The following is a 17,578-nucleotide window of genomic DNA, read 5'->3' as shown; positions in this document are numbered from 1 at the left end:
GGGCATTCAATGCGCAGTGCAGTTATGACCCATCTTTGCATGACACATGTATGTCTGCAGTAGATTCAGATGTATGGTACTTTGACAGTGGTGCCACTAAGCATATCACCTCGCAGCGCAGTTTATTCACTTTCCTTGAGTCTGCTCCCACAGGGAATACTGTCACTTGTGCCAATAACTCCTCTTATCCCGTTAAAGGAGTTGGACAGATTGTGCTGAATGTTGCAAATGGCAACACCTTTACACTTTTTGATGCATTGTATGTGCCAGGGATCAAAAAGAATCTGCTGTCAGTATCCGCATTTGCCAAAACAGGTTTGGTTGTAAAATTTGTGGATGACAGATGTACTGTTCATGATCTCTCTTGTGGTGACATCATTGTAGCATCTGGTTCACTATGTCGAGGGCTGTATAAGCTCAATATGGATGGCAAATGTGTAGAGGATTCAGCATGTGCTATTATGGATACGCAGGCTATTTCAGATGCAAAACTGTGGCATGCACGTTTTGGTCATCTGAATTTTGCAAGTTTGCTGCGCCTGCAGAAATCTGAAATGGTGTCTTCTTTGCCTAAACTTGAGGCACCTGTCAAGCATGTTTGTGAGGGCTGCATATTGGGTAAAATGCAGCGTACTTCCTTTCCCAAAGATGGATCAGTGAGAGCTGAACGCAGATTGCAGCTTGTTCACAGTGATGTTTGTGGTCCCATGCAAACTCCATCATTTGGAAACTACCTTTACTTCGTGACTTTCATTGATGATTTTACCAGGCATGCATGGGTATATCCTTTGAAGGCAAAGTCCGAAGTGTTTTTGTGCTTCAAACAGTTTTTGGTTATGGCTGAAAATGTGTCAGAAAGTAAGATGGGCACCCTCCGTTCAGATCGAGGGGGGGAGTATATGTCTTCAGAATTTAATACATTTCTGGCTGAGCGTGGGATAAAACACCAATGTACAGTGCCGTATACACCACAGCAAAATGGTGTGGCTGAGAGAAAAAACAGGTCTCTCATGGAAATGGCAAGATGTATGGTTAAGAGTCAAAGTCTACCACATGGTTTTTGGCTTGAGGCTGTCATGTGTGCCACTTATGTACTAAACAGGTGTCCCACCAAAGCATTACAGGTTGTCACTCCATATGAGGCTTGGCATGGCCGCAAGCCATCTGTTGGCCATTTACGTGTTTTTGGTTGCCTGGCATATGCATTAGTGCCTGTGCAACATCGCAGAAAATTGGATGACAAAGCTGTCAAATGTATTTTTGTTGGATATAGTGCTGAGAGCAAAGGCTATCGTTTGTATCATCCACAGACAAAGCGCATTTTGGTTAGCCGTGATGTTGTATTTGTGGAAGATGCAGTTCAGCCCTTGGTTTCATGTACTAAGGAGACAAATATCAGCTCACGTGATGTCTATGATACATTGTTGCCTCTTTTCAGTGGTGCACAGTCAAGTGCAATACCTCATGAGGCAGTTTTTCAGCCTATGCAGGTTTTAAATGATGGCACAGATCAGCCTATATCTGATGCAGATGTGCATGATGCACTTGAGGATGAGAGACAAGAGATTGAGGGCTCTAGGAATATGCCTAGATGGCTGGTGCAGACTTTGCGTGACAGCAAGTTGGATGCCCCTTTGTCTAGTCGCACTCGTTCTGGCTCTCATGGTGCCTCTTATGCGTCAGATTGTTATGCATTGGCTGTTTCTAGTATGTGCGATGAAAGTGAGCCTGTTTCATTTGATGAGGCACAAAGTTCAGAAAATTGGATGGCTGCTATGCAAGCAGAATACGATGCTATTATGAAGAATGGTACATGGTCTTTATGTGACTTGCCCCCTGGCAAGAAGGCCATTGGCACTAAGTGGGTATACAAATTGAAGCGTAAGCCTGATGGCACAGTGGATCGCCATAAGGCTAGGCTTGTTGCAAAAGGTTATGCTCAAGAGAAGGGCAGTGATTTTGATGAGACTTTTGCTCCCACATGTCGTATGACCACTGTTCGTAGCATCTGTGCATTAGCAGCTCATAATGGTTGGAATGTACATCAGTTGGACATAAAGACTGCGTTCTTAAATGGAGATTTGCATGAGGAGGTGTATGTATCGCAGCCTCGTGGTTTTGTTCAAAGAGGGCAGGAAAACAAAGTGTGCAGGTTAAAAAGGGCTTTATATGGTTTAAAGCAAGCTCCACGAGCTTGGTATGAAAAAATACATGCATATTTGACTGCACATGGGTTTCAGAATAGTCCAACAGAAAGCACTTTGTATGCTAAACGTGTGGATGGTGTACATCTAATCATTGCTCTCTATGTCGATGACATGCTGCTCACAGGACCAAATGAGAGTCATATTGCTGATTTTAAGGCTGATTTGAATGCCTCTTTTGAGATGTCAGATTTGGGGCATTTGCATCATTATTTGGGGATACAATTTAAGCAGCGTGATGGAGGTATTGCTTTGTGTCAGACAAAGTATATTGAAACATTGTTGCGGAGATTTGGCCTTGAAGACTGCAAGCCTATTGCTACTCCAATGGAGACAGGTTTGAAGTTGAGTCTTCATGATGCTGGAGATCACTTTGATGTCACACTCTATCAGACAGCTGTTGGTTGCCTCATTTATGTATGCATTACGAGGCCAGACATTCAGTTTGCAGTCTCACAGGTGAGCAGATTTATGCATAGCCCAGGCATTAAGCATTGGCAGGCAGTGAAGCGTATCTTTCGCTATTTGAGTGGTACTCGGCATCTTGGGTTGTTTTATCCCAAGGGGGGATCATTGCCGCCAGATTTACATGCTTTTTCAGATTCTGACTGGGCTGGTTGTTATGACACACGCGTGTCCACGAGTGGTTTTTGCTTCATGCTTGGAAGCTCATGCATATCATGGTTGAGCAAGAAGCAGCCTACTGTGGCCACTTCTAGTTGTGAAGCTGAGTACAGGGCAGCTTTCACAGCTACGGTTGAGTGTGTGTGGCTCAGACGCCTTATGGCTGATTTGGGTGTTGGGCAGCCATCTGCCACCACCATCTTCACTGACAGTCAGAGCGCATTGGCAGTTGCGCGGAACCCAGTGTTCCATGCTCGTACGAAGCACATTGAGGTGCACTACCATTATGTCAGGGAGAGACTCTCTGCAGGAGAGATCAGTTTGGCTTATGTGCCAACACAGGATAACCTTGCAGACCTTTTCACAAAGGCTCTGCCTCGTGAGAAGTTCGAAGCTTTTCGCAAAGCTTTGGGCTTACTCCCTTTTGTGGATTCGTCCACATAGCTAGACACTTCCCTATACATGAGTGCTAGCTCTTGTTCACCGCATCACTCCAGGGGGGATTTGTTACCATATTATAGTAGTGATGTGTGTGAACACACTTAGGACCGCCGGGGCACTTTTTCCCTCACTAGGAGGTTTTTTCCCCCGTGCATTGTATATACGCCCATTATCTTCTAGGGCTTGTTATCTTTCATCTTTGGCACTTATAATACACTACTGTGTTGTGCTCAAGCTTCCTCATCTTCTTGAAGTTGTGTATGCATTCCTGCAACCCTAATTCCAACACCATGCACCTTCACTAGCTACACATTTCTTGCTACTTATGGATATTTATGATAGGGTTTTGATTGCTAGGAGTTTTTGATGTGGTGTATGTTTTTACATATCATGGACATATATGACACGGATCAAGTTTTGATGCTATCAGTTTGTCTTTTGAGTGGTGATTTTGAAAGTTAACGTATCTTTTGGTTTCTTGGAAAAGTGTGTTGCCGACGTATGTTGAAGCAATGGGAAGATCAATGGTAGATGATGAACGGTGTGAGAAAGATGTCCAACAACGTCGACTAAGGCGCAACGTTTTCATTGATGATGAGTGTGACTCATCTTAGTCATTCAGATTAGCTCTTATATTTGTGTTTTGATTTTGTTGCGGGGCGATCTTTTTTCCTAGTATCTTGGTTGATTGTTAGTCTTTTGATATTAAACTCACATAAGTTGCAAATATACCAAGGGTCTTTTGTATACAATGCATTAAAAAACAAGAAACTAAATTGTATAGCGTAATATTTTGTTGTGGATGCAAAATCTTCATTGGCGATAGGTGCAACTTGTCTTTGTCTTTGTTTTTCGGTTTGTTACGTAGCGATAAAGCACCCTCGTATCTTGGTTGATCATGTGTCGTTTGGAAAACAAGTCATATTACATCTTTTTTGTACATTGTATTACTAGACAAAGACACTAATTGGTATATTGTAATTTTTTTAATTCCATTAATGACAAATTTTTTGGCTCTGTTCTTTAATAATGCAATTTTTTGGCTCTGTTCTTTAATAATGCAATTTGTTGAGTTAGGCTATTTTGATGGGTTCCGCTCGGTTATTTTGGTTTGCTCAAAAAAAATCTCGCTCGACCTTTGGGGTAGAACTCCTAGTAGTTTGAGAGAGGGAGACATGGAGAGTTGCAACATTTCTAAATTTAGTCAATGAATCAAAAGTGGTGAGATTCTAAGTATTTCATCAGTTCGAGGAAAGAACTCCTATTGACTATAAATTGACCAAACGTGCACTAGCAAATTTATATCCTCCACAAGCATGTTTGTCATGGAACTGTAATATAATTTAATTGACATTTTTAAGTATAATTTTGATAGTCTAGAATGACTACGTGTAACTTTGGATCCAAGCACTAGTCAAAGGGGATACTCGTAAACCAAGAATGGGTAAAGACAAGTGGACCTTTGCATTGTGTCACCAACCTTTATTAAAAGGGATATAGAATGCTATCATTTGTAGCTTGCAACCATTGGTGGATTTGATTTTTATTTTTAGATTATGCTAAGAAGGAAGAAATATGGCCTTTACGATATGATTCAAGGAGCAAGTGGCTCATGAACACAAATTCAAGTTTAAAGGATAAGTGATCCAAGAACTGGTAGTTTACATATAAAATTGAGGAAGCTAATGGGTGGCTAAGGACTTCAACAGCATGTTTTGTTAAATGGATGAGGACTCAACTTTGCTTTGATTTTATTATACCAATAATGGGGCGTACATTCCTCAAGCTCAAGAGAGCCATGCTTGTCATGATAGTCCATGTAGTCTTAACGAAAAGGATGCTTTATGGTCAAGAGTTTGATCTTGGTGCTAGTGAAATGGCTAGCCAAAAGAATGGATAGGTGCAAGTTTGATTTGGTATAACTATGACTACATACACTTGATTCCTACAATGGAGGAGGTGTACCAAAATTTTGATATGTATTAGTGCCTAGTGGTACACTCATTAAAGGTTGTAAGTAGCAACAAGGCTTGGTGTCTAGAGTAAAAGGAAACCTTTGATGTGCTTGACAACTTCATTTTTGTTAAGAAGAAGAGTTGATTTAGTATTTTAATCAACCTATCTATGTTGATTTCAAGGCTCCAAGAAGAGAACGTAGGTGGCAATGATTATTGGGACAAATCATGTGACATGCAAGGGATAGATTGTAGTAATCACAACTTTAGGCTAAGCTAAACTTCACTTAATGATGCTTAAGAGAGACAATTAGTGTCAATGCAATGCAATGCAATGCAGCTATATTAGATGAATGGGTTACAATGAGATCTAAATAGATCTATGATGTTGTCCTAGATGAAGATCCTTCTCGGGATGAGGGGTAGGCTGAATGCTAATGATGAGGACTGTTCCTTGCTCCAATGCTGAGGTCCACCACTTGAATGTTGGCTTCCCTCATGTAGGAGGTAGGAGGATGACTAAATACTATTGAATATGCTGAATGCTATTGATGAACTACTGTCTCCCCTTTGCTCCCTAGTAGAAAACGTTGAGGAGAAGACGTTGAAAACTGAGATCCTAACTGAATGGGAGATGTGTTTCTTATATATGCTGAGATGACACTGGTCAGCCAACCTTGCTGCTGTCGGACCAAATTCCTAAATGCTCACGACTACATAAAAGCTTACATGCTACTGTCAGCTGCCAAATAGATGTTGTTGGCTGATGTCAAAACCTCATGTCGACTTCCCACAAGCCTTGCCTAATGCTTAGATGCTAAGCTAATGCTTGGTACTGGTGTGAATGCGCTAAATATCTGGATGATACTGAAATGCTTTTGCTTAATGCCATAATGCTTTGCTAAATGTTTGAATAAAACCTGATGCTCCTGAATGTTATCTGCTTGATGTTGATAAATGCCTAGATGATGCTATGTCACTTGTACACCGATTGGGTGTGCACGTGACTATTGCTAGGTGGTACACTTGGCAACCTTTCGACTCCTATTCTGATCCTTCTCCACTGAAACCACTGCCCCCTTATGACTTCTTCTGCCGGGACTAAGGTCGACTGTAGGAGTTGAATCCTTTGAGCCAAAGACTTGTCTACTGCGGGAACTGAATGGCAAATGCTGCTAAATCTGTTTGGAAATACTTGAGTCACCCCTGACTTGAATGTGGAATCCTTTCACACACCATCTCCGTCGTACGTGAACCTCTGAACCTCCTGAGGCAATGTTGGAGCCACTTCCGTCTTCTTATGTGGAAGAGAACCATCTGGTGCCAGTTGAAGCCCAAAACTCCATTTACTCCTTTGATGATGGATGTCATTCTTCCCCAGAGAACTCATGGGTAAAACATGTATGCCTTGCAAATGCAAAATGCTAGGCTGACTACTAGGATGACTACTATGCTGATGCAAACCATGAGCAACCCTATATGCTGGGCAAGAATGCAGATGGATGGGTTACTTATGCATGCCTAAGGGGAAAACCCTAAAGATGGCCTACAAGATCTTAAGAATTGGATTTAACCGAACGGAAGTGACTAACATGATGACTTGTTGAATGACTTTTGGAATGAAAATAATCTAAGGTTGGTTACCCTGTAACGCTCTGATACCAATGCAACATGCAATGGATAGATCGTAGTAATCACAACCTTAGGCTAAGCTAAACTTCACTTAATGATGCTTAAGAGATAGACAATTAGTGTCAATGCAATGCAATGCAATGCAGCTATATTAGATGAATGGGTTACAATGAGATCTAAATAGATCTATGATGATGTCCTAGATGAAGACAGTCCTTCTCGAGATGAGAGAGGTAGGCAGAATGCTAATGATGAGGACTTTTCCTTGCTCCAATGCTGAGGTCCACCCCTTGAATGCTAGCTTCCCCCTATGTAGGAGGTAGGAGGATCACTGAATACTGCTGAATGCTATTGATGAACTATTGTCTCCCCTTTGCTCCCTAGTAGGAAATGCTGAGGTGAAGACGTTGAAAATTGAGATCCTGACTAAATGGTAGATGCGTTTCTTATATATGTTGAGATGATGCTAGTCGGCCAGCCTTACTACTGTCGACCAAATTTCTAAATGCTCACTACATAAAAGCTTACATGCTGCTGTCGACTGCCAAATAAATGCTGTCGGCTAATGTCAGAACCTCATGTCGGCTGCCCACAAGCCTTGCCTAATGGTTAGATGCTATGCTAATGCTTGGGTACTGATATGAATGCACTAAATATCTGGATGATACTGAAATGCTTTTGCTTAATGCCATAATGCTCTGCTAAATGTCTGAATAAAACTTGATGCTCTTGAATGTTATCTGCCTGATGTTGATGAATGCCTAGATGATGCCATGTCACTTGTACACCAACTGGGTGTGCACGTGACAAATCAAGCTAGTCTTTAACTATTTTAGATTTTGGAATCAAGAGAAAAAAAATCGTTGAGATTCCTATTTGTTTTTGTCCTTGGAAGATGCAACTTGGAAAGCTTAGCATGTGAGTTGAGAAGTTTGTCCAACATCTATCATAAGCATGGTTGTCACGGTACGAAAATATGCTACCGTACGAGAATTTTTGGTACGATATGAAATTTTCGGATACCGTACGATAAAATACGGTTTTTATTTTTTACACTTACAACCTATGGAGCTTCAAGCTTGAATGTGAGGGAAGGTTGGGAGGGGAGTCGTCTACAGTGCTTGAGGAACCAAAACATGGATATGTGTCTCTCCCGGTTGGATCTCCTGATTGTCTCCAAAAAAGAACCTGGATGGTAATGCAATACCAAGTGTAACGGTTATGACTAAGGGACCGTCCTTGCACAAATACAAGGAGTGCATCTAGGGTGATAAGTTTAGGGACTCCTCTCTAGATCAAAATGGCCATGTCCAAATCTTCTCCCTCCTACATAACTTGAAAATCTAATTGTCTAGCCTACCTATACCAGGGATCCCCAAGTGATGTAGCAAGATTCTCTCATCCTACCAATCAAGTGTACACTACCAGTCTACCTTGCCAGATTTTTTAGGTCTCTCAACAACCCCATATGGAATACTGAGTGGACACGAAAGTTGCGAAGTATTGCGAGCATTTGGGATCTTCATAAAGAGGGTTTCTATATTTTTCTTAAGCATTTGGAAATTTATTTTTCAAGGGAAAAAAAAAATTGGGGAAAAAAAGAAACGTATCGTACGATATCGTACCGTACGGTACGAACCCGTTCGTACCGGTACAAGAAACAACTATGATCATAAGGGAAGAATCGAAATGGTGAGAATTTATGACCCGAACAATCTGGAACCATGGCGGCACAGGATGACACGTCACTACGTATTAAGTGTGAACACTTGTTCGTAATAATGAGGTATGCGTAGGAAGTCACTGACTCTAGCACGAGGGGCTAGAGGCGCGTGAGTATGGTGCGGTCGAATAGATTCACACTAGGTGACCGGAGATGATTGGTGAACGTATGGACTGAAGATTAAAACATTATATGCCATGCTAGGGTTTCTTACTTTTGCAAGCACTCCTCATCTTCCTCACATTTGTGTGCTTGTGGGTTGAGCGACTAGAGTTAGGGTTTTGGACTCTTTAAAAAGAGAACCATGGAGATGGGTAGGGGAGCCACCATGTCAGCGTGTGAGGGTGAGTACATGCATGAATAAGAATCTGAGAAAGGCGTAGTGCACTGAGTGCTCCATGATCCGAGGGGAAATATTTTAGCCTCCACACTTAAGGGCTGAGGTAGGCGAGGAGGCTATAATGGTCTCAACCGGGTTGAAGAGGTGCTGGACCAAGCGGGGTGCTATATAAAGAGAGGTGGGTGGGGGGGGTGTGCCTCCAGAAAAAAAACAGCTAAGGTTGTCACCAGGGAGGCCGGGGAGGAAGGAGCTGAAAGTGGTCTGATTTCCAGCCCGTCTAAGGACCGATGTGGTGAATGCACATAATTATTCTGCAAGGGGGTAGGTTCCTCTTGCTTACCGCTTGGAGAGGACCGCCCATGGTTGCATGTCCTGGCAACGGTTGGGAGTCTGCCAGCAGGGCAGTCTGCTACTGATGTGTTGATTTGGCTAGGGGCAGGGGGCAAGGCTTCGCCTCTTGTCTACAGCTGCCTCGGGAGTACAACAGACGAAGGAGGGGATGGGCGAGAATGTTCACATTCACGGCAACGCCCTGGGTGGTCTGGTACGGAGCTGTTCTACCATGGCTATTATGGCTGCCTGTTGCTGATGCCGTGCTGGGGGTAAATCATACAAGTCGTCCCATCAGCGGACATACAAAACACTGATCAAGGAGCTCTGAGAACTCAATCCTCTGTGTGAGCTGAGAGCCATCCTGACAGGGAATTGAGAGGTGCTGCCGTATGCGGGAGGTTCTTTGGTGAGGGGATGATCAATCGGATGGACAGAGTTCTGCAGCCTGGGACGACATGGCAGAAGCTGTTGTCCCGAGGTTCTTTATCACCACCTGTCCAAGATTCTGACCTATCACCAGAAGAAACTCATGATACTCCTTTGACGGACCTGGGGAGCAGACAGTCATTGGAACATGTGGCCGGTGTGTCAGAGTCGGGCATGACTCAACAAAGCAGTTGAGTCACTCAATTTGAATGTATCCCCTGCCGAGGAACTGGATGTTGGAAATCTAGCTTGCTCACCGATTAAGTGCAGCTTGCAGGAGATCCCAAATCTGTCCTCAGATGGGCCTGCCATCGGGGAGCCTGTTCTCTAGCAAGGCAACTAAGTATGACAGGAGCTCAAGGTTTTCTTCTGAAAATGGGCAAAATAGGGCGCCCTCAGTTGGAGAAGATGGATCAGCTACATGGAGTCTTCCAAAGGAGGGAGGGACCAGGGGCTATACTCAAAAGCCGAATGTAGAAGATGAGAACCCCAGAAGCGGAGGAGGTGGAGGGAGACAGGCGTAAACAGAGGGCAGGGCAGAAGCATGAGGGTAAGACGCGAAGGTCGGGCAGCAGGAAAAGAGGAAGTAAGGGTGGGAACAGAAAATCAGGGGCAGGGACGAATGGGCTGCTGCAGAGAGAGCAGGAACGGGTGTGGAGAAGGGGAGAAAAGAAGAAAGAGGGGCGAGGAAGGGGGCCCGTGTGGGGTGGGGGGTGTAAGAGTAGGCGTGCAGATGGTAGGAGGGGCGGAATCAGCAGAGGTGGGTCAGGTGGACAGTTGCTGCATGGACAGTTTTATCCTCTATGCAGATGATGTGATAATTTGCGCACACTAAATTTCCTACCAAGCTTATAAAGCTTTTTGGTGTCAAAGGAGTCATCCTTTATAAAATTATGAATTGTTATTAAAATTATCTACGTTATCCGTGTTCCTCTTTTCCTGAGAATGGGGAACAAATTGAGGATGTCCAACTTGCATATTAAAGTAGTGAGATATATAGTTTCTTAGACCTTGAACCATGCATTAGTGTGCGATTGGCACATGCATGTGTGATCAGATAATTTACTTATTTCAGTCCAATTGCAACCTCTCTATAATGTGTATATACAGATTTATTAGCATAACTAATCCCCCGGAACAGACTTTGCAAGAAAACTGAAAATGAAACCATCCAAATCAACAGCAAGCACTGCCTCAGGATCTGAAACCTCATACTGTGTTTGAAGCTCTTTCACCATTCTATAAGGCTGCACACCAGCAAGCACTGCCTCAGGATCTGAAACCTCATACTGTGTTTGAAGCTTTCAACATTCTATAAGGCTGCATATACAAAAGAATGAGTCAGTAAGCAAGGTTGATAAGGTTGAAATCACTCACATGGAGGACATAAGAACAGATCTGATTTCCCCATGATATTTCTCCAAAAGAAATTTTTTTGGGGGCACATGCCGGGGAGATCAGCAGAGGCAGCTGGAGTGGGGATGGCTGCTACGTGGGGAGTTCCAGCTCGATCAGTCTCTGTTTCATCCTATAAGCAGATGATGTGACGACTTGCCCACACGAATTTTCCTACCAAGCTTAAAATACTTTTGGCCTCAAAGGAGTCATTCTTAATAAAATTTATGACTTGTTATTTTCAAAAATCTTATATTCTATCTGTGTTCCTCTTTTCCCAATTGAGGATGTCCAACTTGCATACTGAGGTAGTGAGATACATTGGTTCCTAGACCTTAAACCATGCATTAGTGTACGATTCTCACATGCATGTGTGATCACATAATTCACTTATCTCAGTCCAAATGCAATTCCTCTATAATGTGTATAAACTGATTTATTGCTCAACTAATCCCCCGGAGCAGACTTTGCAAGAAAACTGAAGATGAAACCATCCAAGTCACCATCAAGCACTCCCTCAGGATCCGAAACCTCATACTGTGTTCGAAGGTCTTTCACCATTCTGTAAGGCTGCATATACAAAAGAATGAGTCGGTAAGCAATCCATAGACATTGCTACATAAATAAAGGTTGATAAGGTCAGCATCACTCACATGGAGGACATAAGAACGGATCTGATTCCCCCATGATATCTCTCCGAGAGATGCTGTATGGTGTGCATTTGCCTGGGCTTGTTGAGCCATTTCTCTTTGCTGAAGCCTTGCTTGCAAAACAGACATGGCAAGTTGTTTGTTTCTGTGCTGGGATCTGCATCCAAATCTCACATTAGCGTCTGCTTTTTCATCACATTAAACCTTGTACTAGTACTACAATGCTGAACTAATTTATTAGACTGCATTAGGATCATTTCTACCGGTTTACCACCCTTCAACAATCTCCATTCCATAGAGAAAAACATCAGAAACTTCATTTTACTGAGAGCTTAGATCTTACTGCTATATAGCCCAGGCTTAGCAGCTTATATTACTAAGACCTCAGCAAAGTTGTATAAAGCTTAAAAGGCATGTGTATGGCATGGATTCCATAAGACACTTGAATTTTTCTATCCTAAATGCAAAGCCTTTATACATCAGTATCAGTCAAGTTATCTTTCAAGGCCTCTTATCGCGCGCGCGCGCGTGAGAGAGAGAGAGAGAGAGAGATCTACAGATGATTGACGGGTCTATGAGACCAGAAATGTTGCGATGAATCCTTGGAGTAACAATACCATGGAAGAAAGAAAACAAACTAGCGACCTAGATAAAATGAAAATGGGAGAGTGATACATGTCCTCTGTCCAAAGAGGTGAAGAGCGGTCACGTGTAGGCTCAGCCATCTATTATCTCGTCTAAGCTCTCCCCATCAATGGAGCATCCCTGTGCCTCTGTAGCCTGAAGAGGCCATGTGGATGGTCGCCTCGTCTGTTGAGCTCACTACGACTGGAACATTCTCTTGAAAATGGCACCTGGGAGGCTGAGGTGGCTTTAGTACAGTCAATATGCGTTAGCACTATCTTTTTAGATGCCCATTGTATTATGAGATATGGGGGAGGTTTTAGTGTCTCTTCTGAGTTGGATTTGGTCCCTTAGCCTGAGTCATTGGCTTTCCAGATGAGTGTTGTTTAGAACTTTATCTTCTGGAGATGCACCGGCTCCTCTGTCTCAACCTGTAGAAAGCTACTCTGCCACATGGCATGTGGCATGTTTCTTTAAAGATAGCTTGGCTTCTGAATGAAGCGACCCTCGGACAGTGATCCTGGTAAAATTGCATCTTCGTGGGAAGCTGCGGCCGATCCAACCATGTGACATGACACCATAAGCAGATAAGGTCGGAGTGGTTGAGCTGGTTAATATACTGTTTGGTGAGAGGTAGACGTGGGGCAACCAAACTATGGTGGAATGTTGGCAGACAATCCATATGAATCTAATGCATCAGGAACCACTGTGTAACCCTGGCATACCACACCATGTCAGGCCTCTCCTCTTATAGTTAGCTAAACCACTCCATTGCAATCCTAGGGTGCAGGTGTCTATCCAAGGCGTAGCTGCAGTAAGAGGGCATTAAACACCAGGGATGTTGCTCCAAACTCTGCAAGAAACAAGTGTAGCAAAGAGCCATCCCTTAGTGCTAGCCTCCTGGAAGTGGGCCTGGAAGCACTCAAGGGCCAAAGTCACCACGTCAGCCGGGCATGATGAAGATTGAGCCAGTGAAAGTGACTCCCAGGTATACATAAGATGCAGTAATCTCCACCTGATCACCTGCATATGTGAAACGCTGCCTGGAAGCCATGCATGTAAGGTGTTAAAAATCATGACCTTGGTCTTGCCAAGGTTGACAGTGATGTCCTGCTGCTCACAAAAGGCCTGCAATGCCGTTTTTTTTGGGGGGAGGTTGTTTGTCTGTAGAGTGACTCAAATGTATACTCAATTATGCACTGAAGTTTCCGCTAAGCTTTGTCTCTAGGAGTGCCTGCATCTTCATGCCCAAGGGGCTCTATAGTGGCTCCACAATGTGGTTTCATGTATCCTATAAAGTGGCCAAACTTTGTCTTGCTTCCAGCCCTTTGCCAAGACACTACCTATCAGAAAGCATTGATGCGGCATCATAAAAATTTCAAGCACTCCTCTTTTGTTGCTAATATGCTGTTAATTCAGCACCCCTCGCACCACATGTCTCCAAGAACATGCCAATTCTCCAATCCCAAACTGCAGATGAATGTCATACATGAGCAGAATACCTGCTTTCCTTCTCAGTGGACCAACCTATGCACTGCCTGGCTATATATAGACAGCCATCTTTTCTGTAATGACTCAGAAGGGATGTCCATCCGACAATATTGGGTCGGAAAGCCAAGTAAGTCTTCGCCCTCCTTCAAATGACCTGTGCGACCGAGGATGCACATCGTGTCTCCAAGAGAACTTGCCATATCATGTATCTTTCTTGGCACTTTCTCCAATGCCAAACTGCAGATGAATGTCTCACATGAGGGCATATCCAGCACAATACCTAGTTTCCTTCTCAGTGGACCAATCGATGCACTGCCTGGCTATATATAGACAGCCATGTATTCTGCAATGACTCAGAAGGGATGTCCATCCAACAATATTGGGTCGGAAAGGCATTGTTAGAAGTAAGTCTTCGCCCTCCTTCAAATGACCAGTGCGACCTAGGAGGTCCACAATGCAGGTATAATGAACAAACATTGGTACAACCCCATAGCCTTCTCTCATTGAGTTGAAATAGTAGAGGGCTTCCCTCCCCCTGCCAACGCGGCTACATGCTGAGAAAAGACACAGAAATGTCACACTATCTGCCATCACCCCTTCCTGTTGCATTGCATCAAAGCAATCTGAGGCAAGCTTGAAATTGCTATGCCGTGCACATGCTGCAATTATGGTATTATAAGTCACCACATTTCGCTTCGGCAACCTATCAAAAACTTGATAAGCATCCATGAAATTGTCACATTTTGCATACAAGTCAATGAGCATGTTACTGATCACGACGTCCAGCTCTAAGCCACTCTCCACAACGTCTGCATAGATTTGCTTGCCCTGTTTTAATGCCATCATCCTGGAGCATGCTTTCAGGATGCAGACAAACGTGACTTGATCTGGTCCAATACCTTCCTGTTTCATCTCACAGTAAAGTTTGAGGGCATCCGCCGCAGCATGCCCATACATAGGAAACTCTGGAATTGTCGTAAGCCATGCCTCTGTGTTAGCCTCCAGACCTATATCTTGCACTTGCTCAATAATTTTGGATATGTCTCCATCATGCCCAATCTGCACGTACCCAGAAATCATTGTATTCCATATCCCTATGGTTCGATTCTCTAGTCTATCAAATACATTTCGTGCATCATCAACACTCCCACATGTCATATACACGTCAAGAAGAGCTTGCCCAACACATGGATCCAACTCCAAACCCTTTTCAACTACCTTTCCATAAAGTAGCTTGCCCATCTGTGGCAACGCAGCTATGGAGCATGCTCTTAAGGCACAGGCAAACATTTCCGTGTCTGGTTCCATGCCATGCTGTTGCATTTGTTGAAAAAGTTGAAGCGCTTCTAAACGATGCTCATGCTTGGCATATCCAGATATCAATGCATTCCAAGTCACATTATCAGGTCTCATTCTCTCTTCTTGCATTCTGCAGACAAGCCAAAGAGCTTTCTCTAACTGACCATGCTGGGCATATCCAGTAATCAGGGCATTCCAACTAACCACATCCTGCCCCTGCAGCTTGTCAAATACCTTGTGTGCATCATCTAAGCTGTTAAAGTCAGCATACATGATGATGAGATTGCTTGCAACAACTGCATCTGAGTCACAGCCATTTTCAATTATGTGCGAATGCATTACCTTCAAGTCTACAATGTCTGAACATGCTTTTAGAATGGAAACAAATGTGGCATTGCTTGGCACTACACCTTCTTGTTTCATTTTCTCAAAGCATTGAAAGGCTATCTGATCATACCCATGCTCAGCATAGCCTGCAATCATGACAGTCCATGTCACAGCATTCCTCTTGCGCAACTTCTTGAATACCTTGCATGCATACTCAAGGTCCCCACACCTGGCATACAGATTAATAAGCGCATTGCTCACAAAAAGATCTGCTTCAAACCTTCTCCCAATAATGTGAGCATGGATTCGCTTACCTTGATCTAGAGATGTGGCATTTGCACATACTGTGAGAATACAGGCAAGAGTGATCTGATTTGGCTCCATTCCCTCCTGCTGCATTTGATCATAAAGCTGCAGGGCTCCCTGCACATGGGCATGGTGAGTATCTCCTGCAATCATTGCATTCCATTCAGCCACATCTTGCTTGTACAATTTCTCAAAAGTCCCATGTGCATCATGCAGCCTTCCACAATGTGCATACATATCCACAAGGGAGCTTCCCACAAATGCATCCAACTCAACACCAGCTCTGATGGTGAGGGAATGAATTAGCATGCCCTGTGACAGGGCTCTAGTACAAGAGCAAGCTTTCACAATGCACACGTATGTGACCTGGTTAGGTCTCACACCCTTACATTGCATTTCCTCAAAAAGATCGAGTGCCTCTTCAAGATGCTCATGCTGAGCATACCCATATATCATAACACTCCATATCACCACACTTGGCTTCGTCAGCCTGTCAAACACTACCCGTGCATCGTCCAGGCCTCCACATTTAATGTACATACCAATGAGACTGCTCGCAACATACACAACAGACTCCAACCCACATTCAATGATGTCAGCATGTATAAGCATGCCTTGCCTCGGGTCTTGCTCATTTGCACACGCTTTCAAAATCGCAACAAATGTATGGCCATCTGATCTTGTTCCTGATTGGATCATACCATGATAAAGTCTTAATGCCTGCTTGCTTGGCCCAAGCATAGCATGTGCAAAAATTATGGCACTCCATGCATATACACTTGGCCTATCCAGTCTACTAAATATTTGACTGGCTTCCTTGAGCCTCCCAAACAAGGCAAACATACGGATTACATGGCTCCCTAGAAAGGAATTTGACTCAAAGCCACGCCTCCTGATAAGACAATGCACCATTTGGCCTGCTTCTGGGTCTCTATTATAAATGCACCACTGCAAGAGACAATACAAGATCTGCATCGAAACACTCTCCCCCTTCTCAACCATGAGGGCCGCAACCCGAAGCGCCTCAGCAAACTGTTCTTTACTGTGCACTTTTTTAAAGACTTCTAGAGAAAAGGAGTTGAACAAAGCATTTTTTTCTGCAATGCTACATGTTTAAAAAATCAGTTTTATCACTAGAAGGGAAGACTCATATCAGAATAACTGCCATCTAAACATATGACTAAGGCACAAGGAATTGCAAGAATCAGATGATGCTGATCTCTTTCTTTTGACACTTTTTTGTTTCCATATTTAAGTTTTATCACTAGAAGGGAAGACTCATATCAGAATAACTGCCATCTAAACATATGACTTAAGGCACAAGGAATTGCAAGAATCAGATGATGCTGATCTCTTTCTTTTGACACTTTTTTGTTTCCATATTTAAGATCTTCAGTTGTACATGGGACATATGTAACGCTCTCTGGTCTCATAGACCCATTGGGTCTTTAGAAGACATTGATAAAATCTCATCACTTTGGTCTCATAGACCCTTTGGGTCTTTTCAGGACGTTATATAACTTTCTTTCTCTCTCGCTAGTCTTTGTTTTCTTTTGTACCATGATGAGATTACATGGACACTGTTGTATCACTTTTGGTCTCTTTGACCCATTGGGTCTTTTGAAGACGTTTAATATAACTCTCTCTCTCAGGAGGGTTTCGGCCTACTATGAGATTAGAGGGAGATACCACTGCTTATTTCGGGAGGGTTTTGGACCACTGTGCTGAGTGATGGACTACCCAGATCAGTGATGCTTGGGACTGTTCCTTGTGGAGATACGCTGACATAGAGAGCGGACCCTGCAGTT

General features: G+C 43.5%; 1 protein-coding gene across 7 annotated transcripts in view; it reads right to left on the bottom strand.

The window, feature by feature from the left end:
• Positions 1-10,560: 10,560 nt before the first annotated feature.
• Positions 10,561-17,578, bottom strand: part of LOC147629659 (peptide chain release factor PrfB2, chloroplastic-like) — a 45,239-nt gene continuing 38,221 nt past the window's right edge. The window contains exons 6-8 of one of the 7 annotated variants that reach the window (XR_015267740.1): positions 11,727-11,880; positions 11,439-11,643; positions 10,561-10,998 (exon numbers count right to left, since the gene is read on the bottom strand). Coding sequence is in view for 5 of the 7 variants with exons in the window: in XM_086811160.1 (XP_086667286.1) it covers positions 14,091-15,913 (1,823 nt within the window). In the remaining 2 variants the exon portion in view is untranslated. The other 6 variants (XM_086811162.1, XM_086811161.1, XR_015267742.1 and 3 more) reach the window with 6 other exon arrangements.

Source organism: Cibotium barometz, chromosome 17, assembly GCF_041138505.1.
Source record: "Cibotium barometz isolate CiBa-2024 chromosome 17, ASM4113850v1, whole genome shotgun sequence".
NCBI classification, from domain to species: Eukaryota; Viridiplantae; Streptophyta; class Polypodiopsida; order Cyatheales; family Cibotiaceae; genus Cibotium; species Cibotium barometz.
Note: the sequence above shows the minus strand (reverse complement) of the source record. Positions and strands in the feature narration are given on the sequence as shown.